The following is a 20,250-nucleotide window of genomic DNA, read 5'->3' as shown; positions in this document are numbered from 1 at the left end:
GTTCTTGCCCCTAAACAAGTACCACCAGCCTGATATTTCTAGTCAGCCACAGCTGCATAGCCTTTGTGCTTAAATTTCTCAGCTTAGGCCTCCTTTCTTCGGCATTGCTCACCGATGCCGTAAAGGAGTGGAGACTCATACTGAAGACATTAATGGAGAGAGGAACAACAACGACAAAAAAAGAGAGATTAATTGTACAGTACATACATACAGTATCTTCTAAATCGTGATCAGTTGTTTATTGGTTGGCAAACAAGCTTCACTTTTACAACAAATATTAGTAATGAGGTCATTCAACTGTTGAGACCATACAAAATGGATCATAAATTAAAAAAAAAAAAAAAAAAAAAGAAGAAAAGAAAAAGAAGAAGAATTCATACTCCGTGCTGCTAATTTACCTCCAGAAAGCCTATGTTACTTAAAAATCCGGTCAAATAAATAAATTTCCTGTTAGGAAAAGTAATGAACAGAGGACTTTTTTTTTTTTTTTTTTTTTAATTAAAAATCACTGCAAAGTACTTTTTAGCTCACTACGCGTCAATCTATTCTCTTCTTAACCACTGCAGTACAAGTGCCTAAACCGGGGACCAGACTGAGCCGAGAAGGCCCTTTGCTCCTCCAGGGAAATGGCCGTCTCCTGTAGAACTCCCACTAGGATTACAAAGCCCCCTCTCAGCCCCTGGATGTGACCTGAGGGCATGGATGAGGGGCTACTCGCCAGAGATGCTTCACAGGATTATCGTCACGATCGGTTGTGCACTGACAATGAGGAAGTTTGCCCTGCTCTAGTCTGCCAAAAGGTCTGCTGGCAACATGCCGGCTGAAAAAGGTTATACAGCGAGGAAATTAAAAGACTGCCTTGGCTGAAAAGAAATGGTAATGGTGTTACTAAAAATGGTCCTTAGAAAGTGATGTTTGGGAATTTTTTTTTTGCCCAGTGAGTTTTTTTTACTGGGGTGGGAAGGGGACAGAGGGAAGGAGCAGTGGAAGAGGCAAAAACAAAATTAAAAAAAAAAAAAAAAGAAAGAGTTATGAAAAACCTTGCTCCTACTGGTAGACAAACTTACAAGACCAGCACAACAGAAAAAAGTTCTTATTTTTTTTTCCACTACATTAACAGGGACGCAAGTTCTGGAGGAACAGAAAGCAGACTATATGTGCAATGCTAGTATCTGTACATTACATAGAAATTGTTCGCTTCTCTTTTTCTGCCATTAGTTTTTATCATCCGTTAATACAGCAAAATGTAAAATATGCCTTTAGCACAGGATTCTAGGATTCCCTTCCGTCTCATTAAATTTGTTTACGTTTTGTTTGCTCCCACAGCAAAGGGCGCTGCAATGAAACCAAGCTGTGAGTGACCATAACCCATGATGTGATCTGGATTGGTAAGAAAGAGTTTTGCTAGCTTGTTTTACACAGCTCTCCCACCTAGATGCGTCATCGCTACTAGTTTCAAATGCACATTTTTGGCCTTTTATTATTTTTTTTTTTCCCTCTTAAATCAGGTCCTCGGTATTAAGAGCAACACAGCATCAAGGATTGTTTAAACAAACACGGCATAACTTGAGAAGGCCACGAAGTGTGCCGTTATCTATCTCTTTCATTAACATAATGAAGTCTGTCTGGAGGGAAGAAGGATGGGAAGATAAGGGGGGGCACAGCAGTTACTGTCCTCTCCGGGCCGGCCTAAAAATTCCAGTAAAAAAAGTCTGAGAATTTCCTTTTGAACAGCATGAAGATTTAGGAGTACACACAATATTACCACTGTTTGGATTAACTCAGAACAGTAAACCGAACGTTACGGAGAGGCTTTAAGTTGTCTCTTTGCTTAATTTTTGCTGAATCTTCTATAGACTAGTGACCAAGTGAGCGGGTCCTTTTGCATTGCCGTCCGGGGAGGTTCCCTCTTTGTTTGGTGGGACTATAAAACCGTCGCTGCTGCCTCGACCTAGCTGGTAGTAAGTGTGTAGCTGATGGACGTGGTTCCTGGAGCCAAGATTGGGCATGCTTTTGTAGTAAACATCGTCGGCATCGCCACCGCCGCTTTTCGCTGGTGGAGGGTCGGTCTGGGTGCTGGCAGTGACGCTTTCCGTCATGGGCATGCCAGCCAGCGCGGGCATACTGGTGTAGAGAGAATCCCTGTTGGGCGACTGCAGGTCGTCCGTGTGCTCGTTGGTCAGCAAAGGGAAAAAGCTCTCGCTGTTGTCTTGCGGGATGCGACGCCGACTGTAGAGGTGGGGCTGGTGGTTGTCCGCCGAGTACACCCGGGGAGGCAGCAGTGGGGCGTCCGACTCCTCGTGGATGAGCTCCAGGCCCAGGCTCTCCTCGTGGGTGAAGGAGGTGGCGTCATCCAGCACGATGGCATCGTCCTCGCTCCCGCCGCCCACGCTGTTGACGAGTTTGTTCATCAAGTTGCGGCTCTGCTCGCTGGAGCGCTCGTGGTTGTTCAGGTAGGAAGGGATGTAGTTGGAGGTGAGTTCCTTCAGGATCTTTTTCTCGAGGGCGTTCTCCGTGTGGTTGTACCCGCGGTCAAGGATTTGCACGCAGTTGCTGAGGTACTCGCCGCTGGCGATGCTGTAGCTGTTGCTGTGATTACCATTCAGTGGTAGAGTATCCGTGACACTTGTATCCCTGGCATTGTTCAGAAGCCCCTCTGAAAAACATTACACAAGAGAGGGTGACTTGTACAAACAGGACACTCATGCAGGATGTGCACACTCAAACCCCCTTCCTAGGCTGCCGCGGCTGCTGGGGTTGGGCAGCAAGGAGAGCGTCGCGGCCAAAATGGGAGGGCGCAGCTCCATCTAAACCACCTGGTGGTCAAGGGCTTCCCACCAAAAAAAATGGAAAGCACTGTCAAGTGTGTGACTTGATGAGGCAACATCCAGCCGGAAGGATAACCTCTCCTGGCCAGCATTCTCCTACAGCTCCTGTGCTCTATGAATTCTTGGGGGAGCTGAAAAATTCATGACCCTGGGCTGGTCCCAACCGCCCTGGCTCTAGGAGCTTTGGAAGAAGGGGGAAATTCCTCTCAGCTGAGCAAAAAGTATTTGCATCCCAGGATAAATCACTACCAAAACTTTGTTTGGGAGTGTATCCTTCCTAGAAGAAAAAAAGTCTGCTCTCCCCTTTCACTGGGCAGGCTGTCAGGAAAAGTAAAGACATAAGGACTGAATGGCAGGATTCAAGGAGTAGCACGGCGGAGGCACAAAGTGCTTCCTGGCCCAGGATTTTCTGGAACAAGGCTAAATGCCCTACCTCCTCTGGCTTAAGGGCACAACCAAAATTATTTACTCCACACTGGCCAGGTGGGGATTTTCTAATACGATTGATTTTGGAGGCAGCTGTTCCAGGAGCTTGTGAAGCCTTTAAAAATAGCTCCTATTCCACCTGCAAATTTAAAGCAATGGGTTCAGCAGAGAGTACAGCAAGTACTATCCCTGCCATGGTATAGTGGGCTCATAGGAAGCTGAGAGGAGTAGCAGGGCGTCGGAGTGTCCCTGCTCCTACTGCCTATTGCATCTCTACAGGTGTCTCAATGCTGACAAGGCAAGGCTGGAGCTCAGCTCTTTCCCAAAGCACTATGGGAGATGGCAGGGAAGTGCTTTGAAGCAATGCCAGCATGAGTGGGCAAGGGAGAAGAAAATCAGGCCCAGCAGTTAAGCCACCATGCTTTCTTTTTTTGGGATCACTGGTCTCCTTGGAAGGAGAGCAGACATGGGGATGCATGAAATAACTTATTGACCTCTCAGCTAAGGGCTTCAGGCATTGCCAAAAACTGGCAAGCAACTCCCAGCAAGGCACAGTGGATCAGAGAAGCCATTAAACTGACAATTTCAGATGAACAGTTGCTCATACCATGCTTAGTACATGGCATGTGTACCTTCTGAAAATACAGGATTCAGTCTATATCTGCGATGGAGTAGTTGCTGTATGTCAAGGGCTGGAAAGCGCTACTGAAGGCTTCTTCTTGCTTTTGAGTGAAATGCCCCAAATGCGTCCGTCACCTTTTAGGTTTCTGAAGCTTAGAGGGTGCTGCTGTATCCTGGGTTTCCCAGCAAATGAGGGAGCTATGCCAAAAAATCAACTAGCCATCACAGACATAGAGCAAAGCCGTTGATTTTCACGGTGAAAGCTCTCCAACCGAGTCACGATGCTTGGGGAGAAATGAAAAGTGAGCATTTTTGGGGGAGGGCCGTATGTAATGGGTGACAGGTAAAACAGCGTCTGTTTGATGGTTGTGTTGAGTAACGTATGCATTGAGGCACTGAGCACTGCACTCCTGCTGCCAATGCATAGATCTGGGGTTTGGTGCAGAAATAAAATGGGAGGCATTGCAGGTGAGAACAGACTGGGGGCTGCAATGAAACGAGCTGTATAAAAATGCCATGACCTCACAAATAAAAACATGGAGTTGGGAGAAAAAAAAAAAAAAAGCATACACAACTAAATGAGAAACTATGCTGGGTAAATGCTGCCACAAAAATGAGAAATAAACAAAGAAAGCATCATCTAATTTCATCTATATATATATGTACACATACATATATATACACATACATACATACACACGCATACACATATATATACATATGTCTATTAATAGTCTTTTGATTTCAAAACTGTGAGATTAATTTCCTTTATTAACTACATCATCTATATGTGATGCAATAAAAGTGAACTAAAAAAAATTACATTTGATATGCAATGTTTAGCTTTACTCCCATACTTGTCTCTCTGTAGGGCTCTAAACGACAGCATGAAGAAAAGGAAAGAAAAAACAACAAGTAAGCTTACAGCGACAGTAGGAGAAACATGAGTAAAAAGCAAATTGATGATATGCAGAAAAGAGAGTTAACGGAAATAATTTCCACTGCCCAGAATACATGAATTTGTTACAAGGTTTATTTCAGGTTAAAAATATTGACATTTTAGACAGAAAAAAAAAATATTTTACGCGCAATATTCAATAGTCTACATTTTCATTAAAAAAATTATCACATTTAAACTGTTTTCCAATGCCATTATAAAATGTTCAGCGTGCAACACAAATGAAGAAATAATGCCAGGAAATTTAAGAAAAGTCTAAAGCTGGTAACGGTCATGCTTGAAAAGACAGGCACTGTCATCGTCACTTCCAAAGTCTTAAAATTAATAGCTTTACTTATTGTTAGGTAAAATAACCCCTGGCAGTTGAAACTGAAATCTGTTTCCTTGCTAAAAATGTTTTGCCGTCCATCTTTTGCAACAGTGCTTTGTAAGAGTATGACTTTGCTCATCATGGGGCTGCTGGCATTTTACAAACTTTGGTAAATCTGATTTTTACTTTAACCAAACATATGGCAAACTATATGGACTTGGCAAAAAAAGAAACAAAAAAAAAGAGCAATAGTAGTTTGACTAATGGCATTGCTAAATGAAACTTCTAAGAAAGGCTTAAAACAAGAAAAGTCAGAGAGTAAGATGAAGAGGCAGTGATAACGCTCAGCTTCCCACTCTTCAGTGGTCTGTGGCATGCTGGATTTTAAGCAGAGCTTGTTAATGGTCATTAATGCTTGTGAATGCCTTCTCTCAAAATTAGTTCTGACAAAAGGTGTTGGGATGTTTTCCTGCTTTGGAGATACTGAGTCAGTGTATGTCCCTCAGCTTCCAATGACAGTGAGCACTCAGCCCCTCACCTACCACCTCCTTCCTCTACACGCTGTGTCCTATCAAGGAATCGCTTATGCCACTGGAACATGGGGTTTTGGTCTTTTAGGGTCTGATTCCCCACCTCCTTCCAAGGGTAATTTTTAGGACATCCTGCCCCTGGTGATTGACTACCTCAGATATGGCACCAATGATCTTTTAAAAGACGTAACTGAGAGATGAAAATAAACAGGTGGATCACATCAGTCCCTCTTTCCTTAGGTGTCCTGCCCCATCCACGGCCAGCACCAGAAGTGGCACATGACGGTGCAAAAAAAATGACAGCCTTAGTAATGTGGAATGAGTTAGCTGGATGATGTTAGCTAACAATGCCTCACTGCATGCCAACCACAGCCAAGGCACACCCAGAGATGATGACAGCATCTACTTTTACAATGCACTCTCCTGGCTTTAGCATTCCTGCTGGTGCAGCATCTGTAAACCCCAAAGGGCCACCAAGACCACTAGGCCTGGTTGGTTTTGCTACCCTTCATTTCTGACACGGGATCTCCTAATATTCACAGTTAGTAATTATCCAGGGACCTAACCAGTTTGAAAACTAAGAGCTATACCAGTTCTGTGGTCATTAATTAACTTGCAGCCTCCTGAAAATAATGGGTTGGGTTCTGCTCCCTCTGAAGTCATTTGCAAAGCTCCAGGAGCTTAAATGGGACCAGTACTGGTCCCATTCTCTTTTTTCACCTCCCAGAGATGAAGCCTCTATAGGTTTCTCTGTTTCTCATCTACCTGTGTTGAACAGAATAGTACTTGCAAAAAAATTATGCTATTTTTGTGGAAAAACATTCTGTTAGCTGTACCAGATTCTAGTATTAAAAATCTGAAGAACACATGTAACAACACATTTCTGTCCAAATCACCTGGGTTCAGTTGAAGCACCCAGACCTGAACATCAGGACTCCTCTTAAGGCAAATGCTGACCCAGGATTACCTGTTGCCATTTGATTTAAAAGACTCCCACACCTCAAGGTCATCATGCAAGAAACTAGTTAGGACATCAAAGCTCATTTCAACATTTGCAGTACACTGAAATTCTTAAAATTCAGAGCATTTAATGTTTAACAGTAGCCCTTTTTAAGAAAAGCATTCTTGGAAGCAAATTTATCGCACAAAGTTAGCATAGTTTAGGAAATTAATAAACAGCAAAAAGGTTAAACATGTGTGCTCTCCTTGTGCTTTGAATGCAAATACCCTCCTGACACAGTTCAACATTTATTTCTGTCATAAACAACATGCTGCCATAGAGTACAAAGGGAGCTTTCCTGCTTGCATTATAACCATCATTATTTTCCCTCTCTTGGATATCCTTTACTGGGAAGTGATGCCTTCATTGAGAGCGGACAGCTGACAGAGTGCTGGCACACTTGCACTGGAATGCAGTGCATTCTGCATTGATTCTGCAGTGATTCAGCCACCTTACAAATAAGACCAAAAAAAAAAAAATCCCATGGAAGGGGCAGAGCAGGATGGAGTCAAGAGACAGGAACTTTCAGAGCTCCACACTCCCCATCTCATCCTCAGGCCCTACTTAAACACATCTGCCTCTCCCTCACAGAAGCACCAGGACATCAGCTTACAAACACTGTCCCTTCCCACAGAAGCCAGAGCAGAGACAAACATGTAGGTGACAAGAGAGTGATTTCCATAGCAGAAACCTCCATTAGGTACAACTGACTCTGCCTGTCTCTTACCTGTTGCCAAAAGGAGGATTTCAAAGATTATCTAGATTCACTACACCATTTTTCTACTATTTTTTTCCCCCTAGATATATACAGATAAAATGTATAAATGCAAACGGCAAAACATTTCTTATCTCAGCTCTGCTCTTTGGAGCTGGCCTACGCTTCTTGCTTCAACTGTCATTTTTCTTGGAGATCAAGGGCAGTTTTGTTTTATTTTGCATTTTACTCCCCGTGCAAACCAGTGCACTGCTGACCACATTTCTCTAGGCCATTTCAAATGAGAGCAGCTTTGGTAGCAAAGGCCAGTTTAGCTTCACTTACCTTCAGCGGTGTTCCTGTTTCTGAAATGAATGGTTTAACAAGGAAATGAGCTGACAACAAAGAGAGGAATGGATGTGGCCGACAAAACACACACACACACACACACACACACACAAGTCCAAAGCAATACAAAAGCAAGGAGACTGAATAAAAAATAAAAAATAAAAAAAAATCAAAATCAAAACACTATGAATGCTTTGAGTAAAACTAACAAGAGTCTTTCAAAGTGAATTGGATCGCTCATGGAAAAATAGCATCTGGAAGATGGAAAGATGCACTGAAATGAAAGGAAGGGGAGGGGATCTTTCTTTCGTGCCCAGTTCCAAAAAAAAAAAGTGTGTGTGCGTGGGGAGAGAAAAAAGAAAAAGGAAGAAAAAAAGAAAGAAATGGGCCAAAATAAGCCACAGAAAATGGAATTCTCACTAGAAAAATTAGAGAGAAACTCCAGCACACCTTGTGCGTTGTACATGCTGACAGAAGGGTTGTTATAGACCGCCGATTCCCCGAGCAATGTATTATAAGGGTTGTTAGTGCCATGAGGACGAAGCAGAGCATTGGTTATAAGATGATTAGCCATGGCTCCTGGAGCAGCCCGATAGAAAGACAGAGAAAAAAAACAACAAAAAAGGTCAATCAGGCAAATGTGGTATTAAAAAAAAGGGAAAAAGAACATTCAGAATGACAACAGTTGAAATAGTCCTGATTACAAGCAGCCAGCTAATTAGACTCGGAAAACTGTATGCCACTAAAGCAGAACAGATGTTACTGACGATGCACAAATCCAAACCAACGCAAAAGAAAATGTATCAGAAAGCGGATAAGCTACATTTATGGTGGTTCCCCAGTTGCTCGGAGTGTAAGCAAGGCTGCGCCCACATGCTTGCTACAAAGAAAGAAAGGAAGATGGCAGCCTACACAATGTGGGGGGAAAAACTCTCCGGAAAGTGCCAAATGAATAAAAAAAAATAAATAAATATATATATATAGATATATAATGACTAACAGACAACAGCACATTCAACTCCCACTATGTGCTAGGATCTCTTTTACCGGTCCTTCACAACACATCTAAATCAAAAAAGCATAATTCAAGAGAAAGGATGGAGAATGCAGCCTCTCTGAAGGCTCTCAGTAGTTCTCAGACAGCTGTTTCTCATGTCTAAGAGGGCAAATTTCACTTCAGCTACTTCTCTGATACCACCATCAAGAACGTCCACAACCACCTGAATCCATCCTGGAAGGTGAGAGCACTACAGCTCCGTCAGGCATTTCTATCAGGAATGAGAGTGGCCACGAAGTGCATGTCTAAAGGCTCTCTGTGTGCCCCACAAACACCTTGTTTCCCCACTCCCACACCTCTTTGCTGCTGTTTCCAAGCACTCAGCCAGCAGTTGTCCTTTGCTCTTTGGTTTATCCCTTGGAGATGCAGCCTCTGGACATGTGCTCTTGGCAGGTGCCTGCCAAGACCTACCTCAATTCCTATTGCAGGCATCAACCCCGGAAGCAAAGTCTCTCCCTACCTTTTAGCTGACCTACAGAATGAAAAACCCGTAAGCCCTGGCTCTGAACTTCTTCTAATCTCCAGAGACATGACCAAATAAAGACTTGCCCTTCAGGGCCATTTTGGTCATCCATCAGGAGGGATGACCGTGGTTTTTAAGGCCAGGACTAAACAGTAAAGACAAAACCTTTCCACCAGGAAAGTAAGTCACTGCTGGGGCAGCTAGAGCTAGTTAGGACAGGACTGTCAGAGGGCTCAGGTGACCTGGCTGTCACCAACATCCGATAGTCTCAACCCAAAGAAGTGACTGAAAAGCCAGTTCTCAAAACCAGTAACCCTTTAAGAAATGTTTTTACCAGTGTCTGAGGCATGGAGAGCCCATTTGCCTCTTTTAGGTGAGGCGGCCCCATGCTAAGGTGAAGGCTATCTTTGTATGTAGGGCACTGGGTACAGTCTCTTTGGATGGAGTTGCTGAGGATATATAAGCCCTGAGGGCCTCTGGCTAGTACAAATCCCCTTAGCAGCAAGTCCTCAGAAAGCTCACACCTACTAATTATTTACAGAAAGGCAAAAGCTGGCCAAACCTCAGGCTAGGTGGAGGCTGCCTCCTGCCGTGCTTGTATGCGGGCCTGGGATGGTATTTCCCCATTTTTTTTGCAGGTAGAGGAGAGAGCAGGCTGTTTCTTGCCTCTCCCCCATCATCCCCCAGCAGCTCCCAGCCCCAGGCGTATGGCATTAGCGGATCACTTAATCGGTCTTTTGAGCACAGGACAAAGTAGAAGGCAGAGTTGTATGGGGGCTGCATGCCAGGGAGGCTCCTCGACACATGCAGCTGGAAAAAAAAGACTTGTTTTCTCTCACCTGATATTTTTGTCTATGCTGATGGAAAGCAAGATGAGCTGCTGTGTTTGAAAATAAGGAAACAAAGCTGTCTCCTGTAAGAAAACATTACATGAACGCTTAACTAAGTAACCTTGAATGTAACTAATAGGTAAATGAGTCAATTCTTTCTTTGTGGTAATGTGTTTTCTCTCAATCTCACATACATCTGGGATGAGGGACTGTAGGAACCATTTCTCTTCTTGCGCTTGTTTTATACCAGTGAGCACTAAGGCCATTAAAATTGTTTCTGCTTTCATCCCACTTTTAATCAAGTCAGGCCATAAAAGATTCAAAAAGGGACTCACTTTTATACAAGTAATGAGAATGTCCAGAGTTAATGCCAACCATAAACTCAGAAGTGATATAATCCTCCCATTTGGGATTTAACCCAATGTCCTACTCAGTTCCTATGAGAATTGATACGAAAAATATACCCACGGTGGGCTTTTGAGCACTTTAGCTTGCGGCATCTTTAAATGCCAGCTGCCATAAAGAGCATCTCACTCAATACATCCACAGCCTGATCTTGTCTAGTGAACCCCAGCAGGCAGGAACAAGCTGATCCCACCATGGCTGGGCAGGAAAAGCTGTTTTGCATGAGGGATGCTCTCAGACTGTGACAAGAAAGAAGGGATCAACCTGTGTAAGCACTTAAATGTAGGTTTTCCTCGCCTACATTTGCCAGCTTGGTGGGCTCTGGAATGAGCTGAATTCACAAAAATATGGTGCTCTCAGCCAACTTTTAATACAGATCCATGATTCTGACTACAAACTTGGCAAAAAGAGTTGAAAATACAGAATAAGTAGCTAATTTCTGCTCTTGGGTGCGTAAAAGACAGGGCTTGGTACTACAGCCACCCATTCTTGTACGCAGCAACTGAGCAAAAATACTCAATTTTCTACTTTCCTCTCCCTTGATTTCATCAGGATTTTTTAATTTACTCTTCAAAATGCCACTTTCAATGGCAGTGCTGAGTAAGTCCTGGTGGAAATCCAAAACAAACCCTCTACTAACATGTTCAGGTATCTTTCAATGCTTTCAGGGACCCAACTGGGCCCTAAGCAGGCTGCAGAAGGTTTCTGTCATGGTGAGCCGGCAAACTTCATACTCTCTGCATGACACATTACATGTAACTTTGGCATCTTAAATACAAAATTATATGTACCCTGTATTCATAAATTTGGTCTCTTGTTTCTTACTAACTGCTCTTGAGTTGCAAAATTCCCAGCCTAAAAGGGTGCTGAGAGATTGCATCCAGGGTCCAAAAAGCCCACAGTTAAAGCTTTTGATAAAACAGTAATACACAAACAAACCCCAAAATAAATAAAAAAAAATCCCAACAAACCCCTCATTATTTGGCTTCTTTTTCCCAGGAGAAAGAAAGAAAAATGTGATACCAGCCATACATTTAAGTATCATCCTGGCTTTTTCTTACCACTTTATCATTGCTATAGCAACCAACAGGACTATTAGGAAGAGCAGATTAGGTCTGCAGATGAGGCAGGAGCAGAAGGAAAAGGTAGACTACGGAACTATGACCTCATTTGCAGGAAAATGGCCTTGGTAACAAAGCCAACAAAACCCCAATAAAGTAGGCACGAGATCAGAGCAGCATGCTCTACCAAAACACCGTGGGAGACAGCAAGGAGGGTTATTCTGCAGTCCTGTGTGTGGGTGTGCATCACTGGGGCTGCAATTACAAAGGTCAGTGCATATCCAGGGGCCCAAAAACCAGAAAGATCACGGCTGCAAGTGCCTGTCCTTCCAACCACCTGGAATCTCCTCCCTGTGGGAGCACTCTTGAGACAGGACCCTTGGCAGCTGTCTGGCCTAGCATTGGCGTTGTGCCTAATACCCTCAGCAGGCAGCAGTTATCACCGCTTACTTTTATTTATTCACTTACTGCTGGATCCTCGGCTCTCAGCATCTGTGGTGCAACACAGATCTCTCCCAGCAAACCCCACAGCTCTGTGTCAACCTTGCTTTCCTACATTCCTGCAATAGCAGCCCCTATACAAATCCCTCCTCTGCCATCTGCTGAACTACCTAAGTCCAGTACACAGCCACCATTCTTTAGTTAGGGGAACTGCCTTCTATCCAGCTGTGCTGAATCACCTTCAGTTCCTTCAGTTCTGCTACTCAAAGGCACCCTTACTGAAAGGAAATGCATTCTGTTTCCAAACCCCTATCGTGTACGTGTGGGAGCATGAATTAGGGGTTGGAAAAAAGATGGGTTCAAACCCACAGGTTCACCTTTTACAGCATGATGATATCATCACAAGCAGCAAACATTTAAGAGCAGAACTCAAACCTCTACAAAAATACTCCCTGCAACCATACTGGTACAACAACAGTTCCATGACTCCTTGTTTCCACTGGTATTCAACCAAAGTTCAGAGCAAAACACAGCTACCAGGTCAGCTCTAATATCCAAAATTACATTCAAATTTGGGTTTCTGGAAAGGCCAGTGCTCAGGTCAAAGCTTCCTGATACTAGATTTCCTCAAGTGAAGGATTTGCAGGGTGTGATCACAAGGAGAAAGAAATAATGGTCTTTCAGAAGGCAAATAGTACTGGGTAACATGCAGATGCTCCTGCCCCTCTCACAGCTTCGGTGATCCTCCTCATGATTCAAGCACCACAGATCCAGCCATACTGGATTCAAAAGGCCAGGAGAAACCATGGCCTGTGCTCAGGGTGCAGGGGGACATCTGGAGGGTTGCACTTTTGACTTGCAATCTGAGAAAAACTGTTAGGAAAAGCAAGCAGAAAAAAGAAGACGAAAATCCCCAAATTTTTAACGTCACTGTAACCAGACACAAAGGAATCAGATAGCTACACTTAGCTGATTTCTGTGGCTATGAAAGTAGGTATTATTTTAATGACCGTATGCAACCAAATGGAGCCTTTTTCTTTCCTTTCTAAGGTAGAAATTGATGTCCTTGATGCATACAGCATTGAATGTAGCGATAATTTTTTGGAAGAGATTTATGTAATGACTGTATGGGAAAACTGCACCTTGTTAAACACAAGTATGGTTTATTCACCCACTGAAAGCAAAGTATGAAAATTATGATGACAAGCACATGTTGCTAGACTTCAGACTGCATCATTCAGGAATAAAATTCAAAAAAATTTCTTGTGGGCAGCTGGCTGACAAAGCCACACAAGTTACCTTGAATCATCTCCGTGGTCTACCCAGCTGGAAAGGAAATGGATTCAACTGCTCCTCCAGATTTTCTGAATAATACTGTCACTCCCCATGGCTCTGCCTGGCTGAAAGAGCTTGAGCAGCACTGCTTTAACTGGGATCATCTGTCTGCACAGGCAACACCACCACCATGTATCTTCTTCGACTTCTGGTCTTCTCAATTGCATACCAAAATATTTTTGGTACATGTATTTTAGCAATGGATTAGAGAGATTCCCCCACTGTCCAGCAGATGTGACAGAAGAGCAGTTTTGCTGAGAAAGGAGAATGGACCAGCTTACAAATTTAATTGGATGAACCATTCAATATTTTAAAAATGTACATACAAAATCAGTATTTTCCAAATTAAATGTTTTCACTTTTTGTTCCAGAAGAGTGGCTGGTATGAAAGCTGATTTGACTTTTTCATATTATTTTAACTTTTTATTAGAGTAGAAACAGAAATAGTTCAGAAAAAGCACATCTGAGTCACAGCAAAATGTTTCATTGCCTCTGACCCAGCAATTCCAAAACGTAGATTTTCTTGGGCTTTTTTTGTTTGTTTCAGAAGAAAATATGCTATGTTTTCAATAAATTTCAGTCCTGTTTCCTCCCTATTTTGCCAGCAATGCAGCTCCCTTTCTGCAAGGTAAGGGCACAGTGCTGTACTCCTCCCTGCTCTGATTCCTTAAGCACCCAACTTATCTTGTGGTTCGTATCCACCGTGAAGCAGGTCCCTCAGCTTCTTGCATGTCATGTACTTGACTTAAGACTACTCTGCAGGGACAAGTGACAGCCAGGAAGAACACAGACCATCTCCTGAAGGTAGAACAGTTCCTGAGCTATCAGGGAACATGGTTTAGCTTGGACACAAATGATGTGGTAAGAGCTCCATTTTCCTCTAAGTGTCCATTAAAACAATGCCATAACACACGCTGCCTTACCCTAAGTGTAGTAAATAGCTCAGACTTGAATGTCACTGAATAGCCCCTCTGCACTGATTTCAGTTTGTAAATTCTGGCTGCTTTTATACTTCACTCAGTATTAACTTACGTCATTTTGCTCCCAGGGAACCAAAAGTAGGTTTGTAGGAGTCAAGGCCGTAGCTTTCTTTGAGACTTTTCTTACCAGCATTCCACAGTGTCTCTTTCTACAGGTAGAGCTTTGAAGTATTTAATGAATCCTGGTCTTCCATGTGTTCACAATTTGTTCTAACAATAAATGCAACTATGACAAGCAAAATCACACATACTTGCTGGAGGACAACAGGTATTTTCAGCATTTTTCCAAGTTCCTTCCAACGAATGCTCTGACATTTAGATTTATCGAGCTCTGTTGTTATAATAGCCAACAGGATTCAGTTAATAAACTTCAATAGGCTTCCCTATTAAATTTCTCTCAAGTAGGTTTGTTGTCACTTGCAGCATCTAATCTATTCATTGTGAAGCTATTAATACTGACTGCAGTGAAATGGAGTTTCAGCAAATGAGGTTGTTAAGCTCTGGGCCATATTCTGCCACATGAAACATCATTTGCTCTTATGCAGAGACAGGGGAGTGAAAGTATTTCTTTGCCCCTTTTTTTCCCCTTCCTTTCTTTAGCAATGATTTCAGATGATAAACCTCTGCTGGATTATAATCTGCAGGCCATGTTCAAAACACACAGCTAGGCCACATCGATTTATAAGTATTTACTCACTCGTTAATTACTTTTTCACTGTCTGGAGCAGAAACACTTTCCTAGGGTGGGACATTTCTTTATACCACCACTACCCCTTACAAGGGTTTACACCACATTGTATCCCGACTATATGAACATGCACTATCCCTAATTGTTCCTGTTTATGATTATTTCTTACTAAACCTGAGGCCTTACCCAAGATGCACAGAGAGCCCTGCCTGTGGTGAAAATTGGACCATGCTTACAGGAATCTATAAAAGCAGCTTTGCTTTCTTCCTTCTTTCTTCACAGTCATATTAAGACTGCTCTGCAGCAATACTCTGCCAGATCTAATATGCCCCAAAGCCTGCTCTGATTTCAGAAATTGCCTTGCCCTCACTTTTCTTCTTTAAAGCTGATCCACCTAATGACTGAACTTCCAATTATATGGCTGTCAATCCTAAAATCAAAGCCAGTTCATAATATCTCCCAAAGGAAGAATGTCATGTCACTCACTGAAATCGCTGCAACAAATCTCAGCTAACTCAGTCCCAGGCAGCAGAGAGGCAAAATAAACTAGGAGAATATCAACAATGGGATTAATTTTGCACATAGGCAGAAATAAGACTTAAACTCCCTAAGTTTTGATCCTTGATGCAGAAAATCACAATTTTTCCAGCATAAAATGTACAGCTGATTGAAACAGAAGGAAAAAAAACCAAAAAGATAAAAACCACCAGAAGAAATTTGCTAGTCCAAAAGGCTGATGACTTTCCCTTACAAAGAGAAAATATTCCTCTGCTGTCACCTATCTGGAACTTCTCTTTACTTCATATGTGATTATTGTGATGGGTCATTTTGGGGCCAGTTGCTGACATTTAGCCAAACCAACAGTTTCTTAATGGGGTTGCAGAGATTTCTGGCTTTCAAACAGCAATCCCTTGTGATAGAACTGGTGCAATGGCATGTGGATTACTCCCTCCAAATACACCCACCATCTGGGCAATGGGCCCCAGGAAGGGGTACCCATGGGGTCTAGGGAGACTAAATGTGTCTGTAAGAGTTACAAGAGGGAACAGAAGAAGCAGAAGGGCGGGGGGGGGATGAAACCAAAGAGCTTCATTAGGAAAATGCAATGGTGGTGAGGTGGGAGGTAAAGGAACAGCCTCCTGAAGTGGGTAAAATGGAAGTTTTGAAGTCCTGATATAAATTGACTATGCTATTTCTTTTGCAGGCTGTCCCTGGAATTTTGAGCATTAATATAAGCACCCAGGGTGCTGGGACATTGGACAGCAATCTGCCCACTGAAGAGCAGGAGCTGCAGCATGAAAGCCACTGTGGCTGGATGAGATGCTAGAAAACAGGCCACAGGCTGCCTCTGGATTAGCAGCAAAGTGCTGTCAGGGATTCTACTCTGCTTCTTACCCCTGGATTTCCACCAAACAACCAGGGAGCACTTAAGCACCTCAAAACCCCCCCTTGTCAAGTAGCAGCCTTGACTTAAAAATAATAGAAACTGAACATCTAATCATATTCCTGAGAGAGAAGAGACTGGCACTGCTGCCACATTTAGCTGTCTGTGGTTAAACCAGAGGCCTCCAAGCTCCAGGACTGATGGACCCCTTTAAAACACAGACTAAATTTCCCAGGACTAAGGGCTTTGGGATGTGAAGGATGATGCTCAAGAGCAAGGACTGTTGCATCCCTTGGGTTCATGCAGCACCTTGCCCCTACTAACTCAGCAATGGTCAGCACAGACAACACTGGGTGCTGCCACCTCTCAGCACTCTGCACAAAGGGGCAGGTGCAGGGGGAGAGTGCTGTGTTTTAGATGTGAAGCAATGACGATGAAGATTTGCATGTTGACAGATGATGGTCTCTGAATGGTCACTGAGGCTGCTGGCCCTGCCAAGGGCCATCCCAGATTCAGCTTTGACAATTCCTCTGCATTTACATCCATCAAACCCTGAGCATGACTGAAAACAGAGCTCAAAGCTTTTAAAGCATCTCCAGGGGGTGTTCAGTGTTAAACAGACACGGCTCTTGCTCCGCACCACATACCCAGCTGCGCAGTGATGGTACTCACAAGACCAAAGTGTCTGCTGAAGACAGACACTTTTCTTTAGTCCAATTTTCTTTGAGCTGTTAAGTGCTCAGAAACCAAGAATAATGTGTATTTTTATATCCATGAATATTTTGGTGAGTTCCCTTTAGGCACTTACAGATACATTCATGAACAAGGAGAGCAACTGCAGGCACTTGGACATCCTGTGAGTCCTCTGCACTGAACCTGCTTACCCCAGAACCACAGGAGGAACAAGAAATAATGGGAAAAAATGTGACCATTACCAGTGCTGCCAACACGCATGTTCATATAGCCACAACTCACTAATTTAAAATGAGTGAGTCCCCGCACCCTAAAGTGATCTCTCTGAAAGACACAATGTGAAAGCTGACTGACTTAACAGGAGAAACTGGGGCACTGTTTGCTGCTGACTGTAAAAAGACAACAAATGGAAAGAAAACAGAGGAAGTATTTATTCTTATTCTCTAGTATCTTTAAGCCATGAGAAAAGTCATAGGTGTTACTCACTGTAGGTAAGAAGTGTGTAGACAGAATGTGAAGATCATTTGGTGGTGTCCTCTGAGTATCCTATCAAGATGAGCAGAGGCACTTCCACCTCTCCTAGAATTTGGCTGCTTGCTATTTGTTTTATATGCAACATAAATTTAGCAGAAATCTCTCTGTCACACTGGTCACATTAATCCATCGAGGAGCAAACAAGCATCTTGAGAAAGGCTGATGCATGACAACAGTAGCACTTCCACTGTCCAAATTTCCACCTGTTCTCTGCTTTATCTAGGTAGCAACAGGTCAGCATTGGCAAATGGGTTATAATGAGAAGCAACTGCACTTTGAAATGTACCAGGGATGGGGTGTGAGATCCCTGGAGAATCCAGTTCTGCTCCTTTCTTTTATTTTTTTATTTTTTTTTTCTTTTTCTCTCCTCCCCTGTTTGCCTGTGCTTTTTACCACACCAAATTCCACCCTGTTTTTACTGCTGTATTGGCCAGTTATGTCCACACCATGGCACCCACCACCCCTGCAGACAGCTGAACTGAAGCTTCTTGATCCTGCAACATTGAGACACATCCAGCAGCCCTCGTCTCTCAGCAGAAAGGGCAGATTTGGTGACCAAAACCTGATTCATTGCACTGTCTCAGTGCTAACCTATACCTCCTGTCTTCCAGAGTGACAGTCTCCTACTAAAGGAATAATTTAACCTTCTACTGGTGTCTTCTAAAAAACTGCTTCTGAAAAATGCAGGAAAATATATCCACCTGAAAATAGTTCTGCAACACACACAGCTGTCCCTGCTGAATTCACAGTGCAGATACGATTTCAACCTGGAAATCACAGCTTAATTATATTTTTGGGTGGGTGGAAGGAATTTGATGGGAGATTTCATTTAGGAAACAATCAGGTCTCGGTTGGGTTAGAAATCAGGATATTAATGTTCTTCATTTTAATTTTCCTCTCTGACTCAGATTCCCACTGTTTGAATTTGAGCTCAATTTGTTCTGTTCATTATGAAGAAATCCACATGAATTTGACATTAAACTGATTACCTCTGAAAACAGTAGCAATAATTTCCCTTTTTCCTGTGTGTGTTTCAGATTAAGTCTTTGTGGTTGATATAAAAACACAGAAGAGAAATAATAAAGCAAAGGGAAATCAAGTATTTATTCTGGAACGCTACCCAGAAGAGGAAACATGCAACAGCACTTATGCATTTGGGAAGAAAAAGCAAGGGGGAGGGACAAGCAATATCCTCATTTCCATTTCCCATTTCAGCCCATTTGCATGGGAGCAAACAGGGAATGAACACAGCTTTCCTAGTCAGGGATAATACCTGTTGTGCCCAGACTGGAGATCTGAGGGCTTTACGATGACTCTGATTTGCTGGCAAGGTTTGCTGGCAAGGGCCTGCTCCCTCACAATGGACCCTTAGGGCCACATGGATAAATTGAAGTATTTAAGTATTTAAGACTTACCATCCTTCAATAAGAACTGCCAGGGGTCCTGGGCTCCAATCTGCAACAGCTCTTGAGGTCCTTATGACCCCCGCAGGCCTCAGTGATCTCCATGAGACCCACCAGGAAGGCACAGCCCTGCCTGGCTCTGGGCACCCCGTCCTTGCCTTGTGTCTGTCTCCTGGCTGGATCTTGGACCTGGGCTCCAGCTCAGCTGCCAGCCCTGTCTCTGCCAGTATCTCCTGGTGGTCTGAGCTGGACCCTGGATCAGGTTCATCCCCACACCTCATCCCGGCCACTGCCTCCTGGCTTAAACCCCTGTGGCACAATGAACCATCACTGAAGGTTTGGATTGTGCTTGAGTCCTCCTCAGCTTCAGTCCTCCTCAGGTCCCATCATGAAACAGCTCTGCTCTTACAGCTCCCTGCTGTTTCTTTTCTTTCAGACAAGTGGAGCAGCAATGTGGACCACCAAGAAGTTCCTCCAGGAGACCTCCATGGATGAGGGTGGTGGGGAAGGAGAGCAGTACTTTGGGGGTGGATGGCCATAAAGTATATATATATATATAGCCAAAAGACAAGGGGTGTACATACTCCTGTTTCTATAGCAGGACTATTATTGGGAAAAAACTATTAAATTTGCTGTCTACTTTATAAGCTAAGAGTCAGAGCACTGCAGCATGAGAACAGCACTTGACCCAACACAACACACTTCTGGAGCAGTTTGTATTCTCTGTGAAGTCTGGTGGCTTTACCCATAGCCCAATTATTTCCCTGAAGAGGGAAAATCTACTATGTGCTAACTTGAATTGATATACACAACTCCATCTGAGCATTTTCCTTTAACAAAGCACTGCTTTGTACCAGTGACAAAATCCTTTGTCTCTGCTGCTCTTAAGCCTTACCAAAAGAAGGACCAGTCTTTTCTTTAACAGATAACTTCCACTTTTGCTTTGAAAAAAAATAAAAAATATCACACACATCATACCACCACCTCCCTTCCCCCAGCTTGAAAACCTGAAGGGTAACAAACTACCACATAGTTCATGATGATTTTTCATCCCTCCCAGTTGACTCATATCCAAAGAGAGACAGTAATTACTGTATTGCCTCTCACCTAAGACATGGATAAAATAGGCTGGTGTCACATTGCTGTTTTGTGCTATGGCTGCTTTTGTTTGTGAGGCTGGCTGAGCTTTTTGACATTAACACTCTGAAGGTGCAAACAGACCCATCCCTCATGATCCTGAGGTGGCTGACTGGATGTACCC

General features: G+C 43.3%; 1 protein-coding gene across 2 annotated transcripts in view; it reads right to left on the bottom strand.

Moving 5' to 3' along the window:
* Positions 1–213: 213 nt before the first annotated feature.
* ADGRL3 (adhesion G protein-coupled receptor L3) overlaps positions 214–20,250 on the bottom strand; it is a 481,237-nt gene continuing 461,200 nt past the window's right edge. For both annotated transcript variants that reach the window (XM_058838032.1, XM_058838033.1), the window contains one exon: positions 214–2,656. In XM_058838032.1, coding sequence (XP_058694015.1) covers positions 1,851–2,656 — 806 coding nt within the window. In that variant the 3' untranslated portion in view covers positions 214–1,850. The remainder of the gene's footprint in view (positions 2,657–20,250) is intronic.

This window comes from Poecile atricapillus, chromosome 4 (genome assembly GCF_030490865.1).
Source record: "Poecile atricapillus isolate bPoeAtr1 chromosome 4, bPoeAtr1.hap1, whole genome shotgun sequence".
NCBI classification, from domain to species: domain Eukaryota; kingdom Metazoa; phylum Chordata; class Aves; order Passeriformes; family Paridae; genus Poecile; species Poecile atricapillus.
The sequence above is the reverse complement of the archived record's forward strand: the minus strand, read 5'-3'. Positions and strand labels throughout refer to the sequence as shown.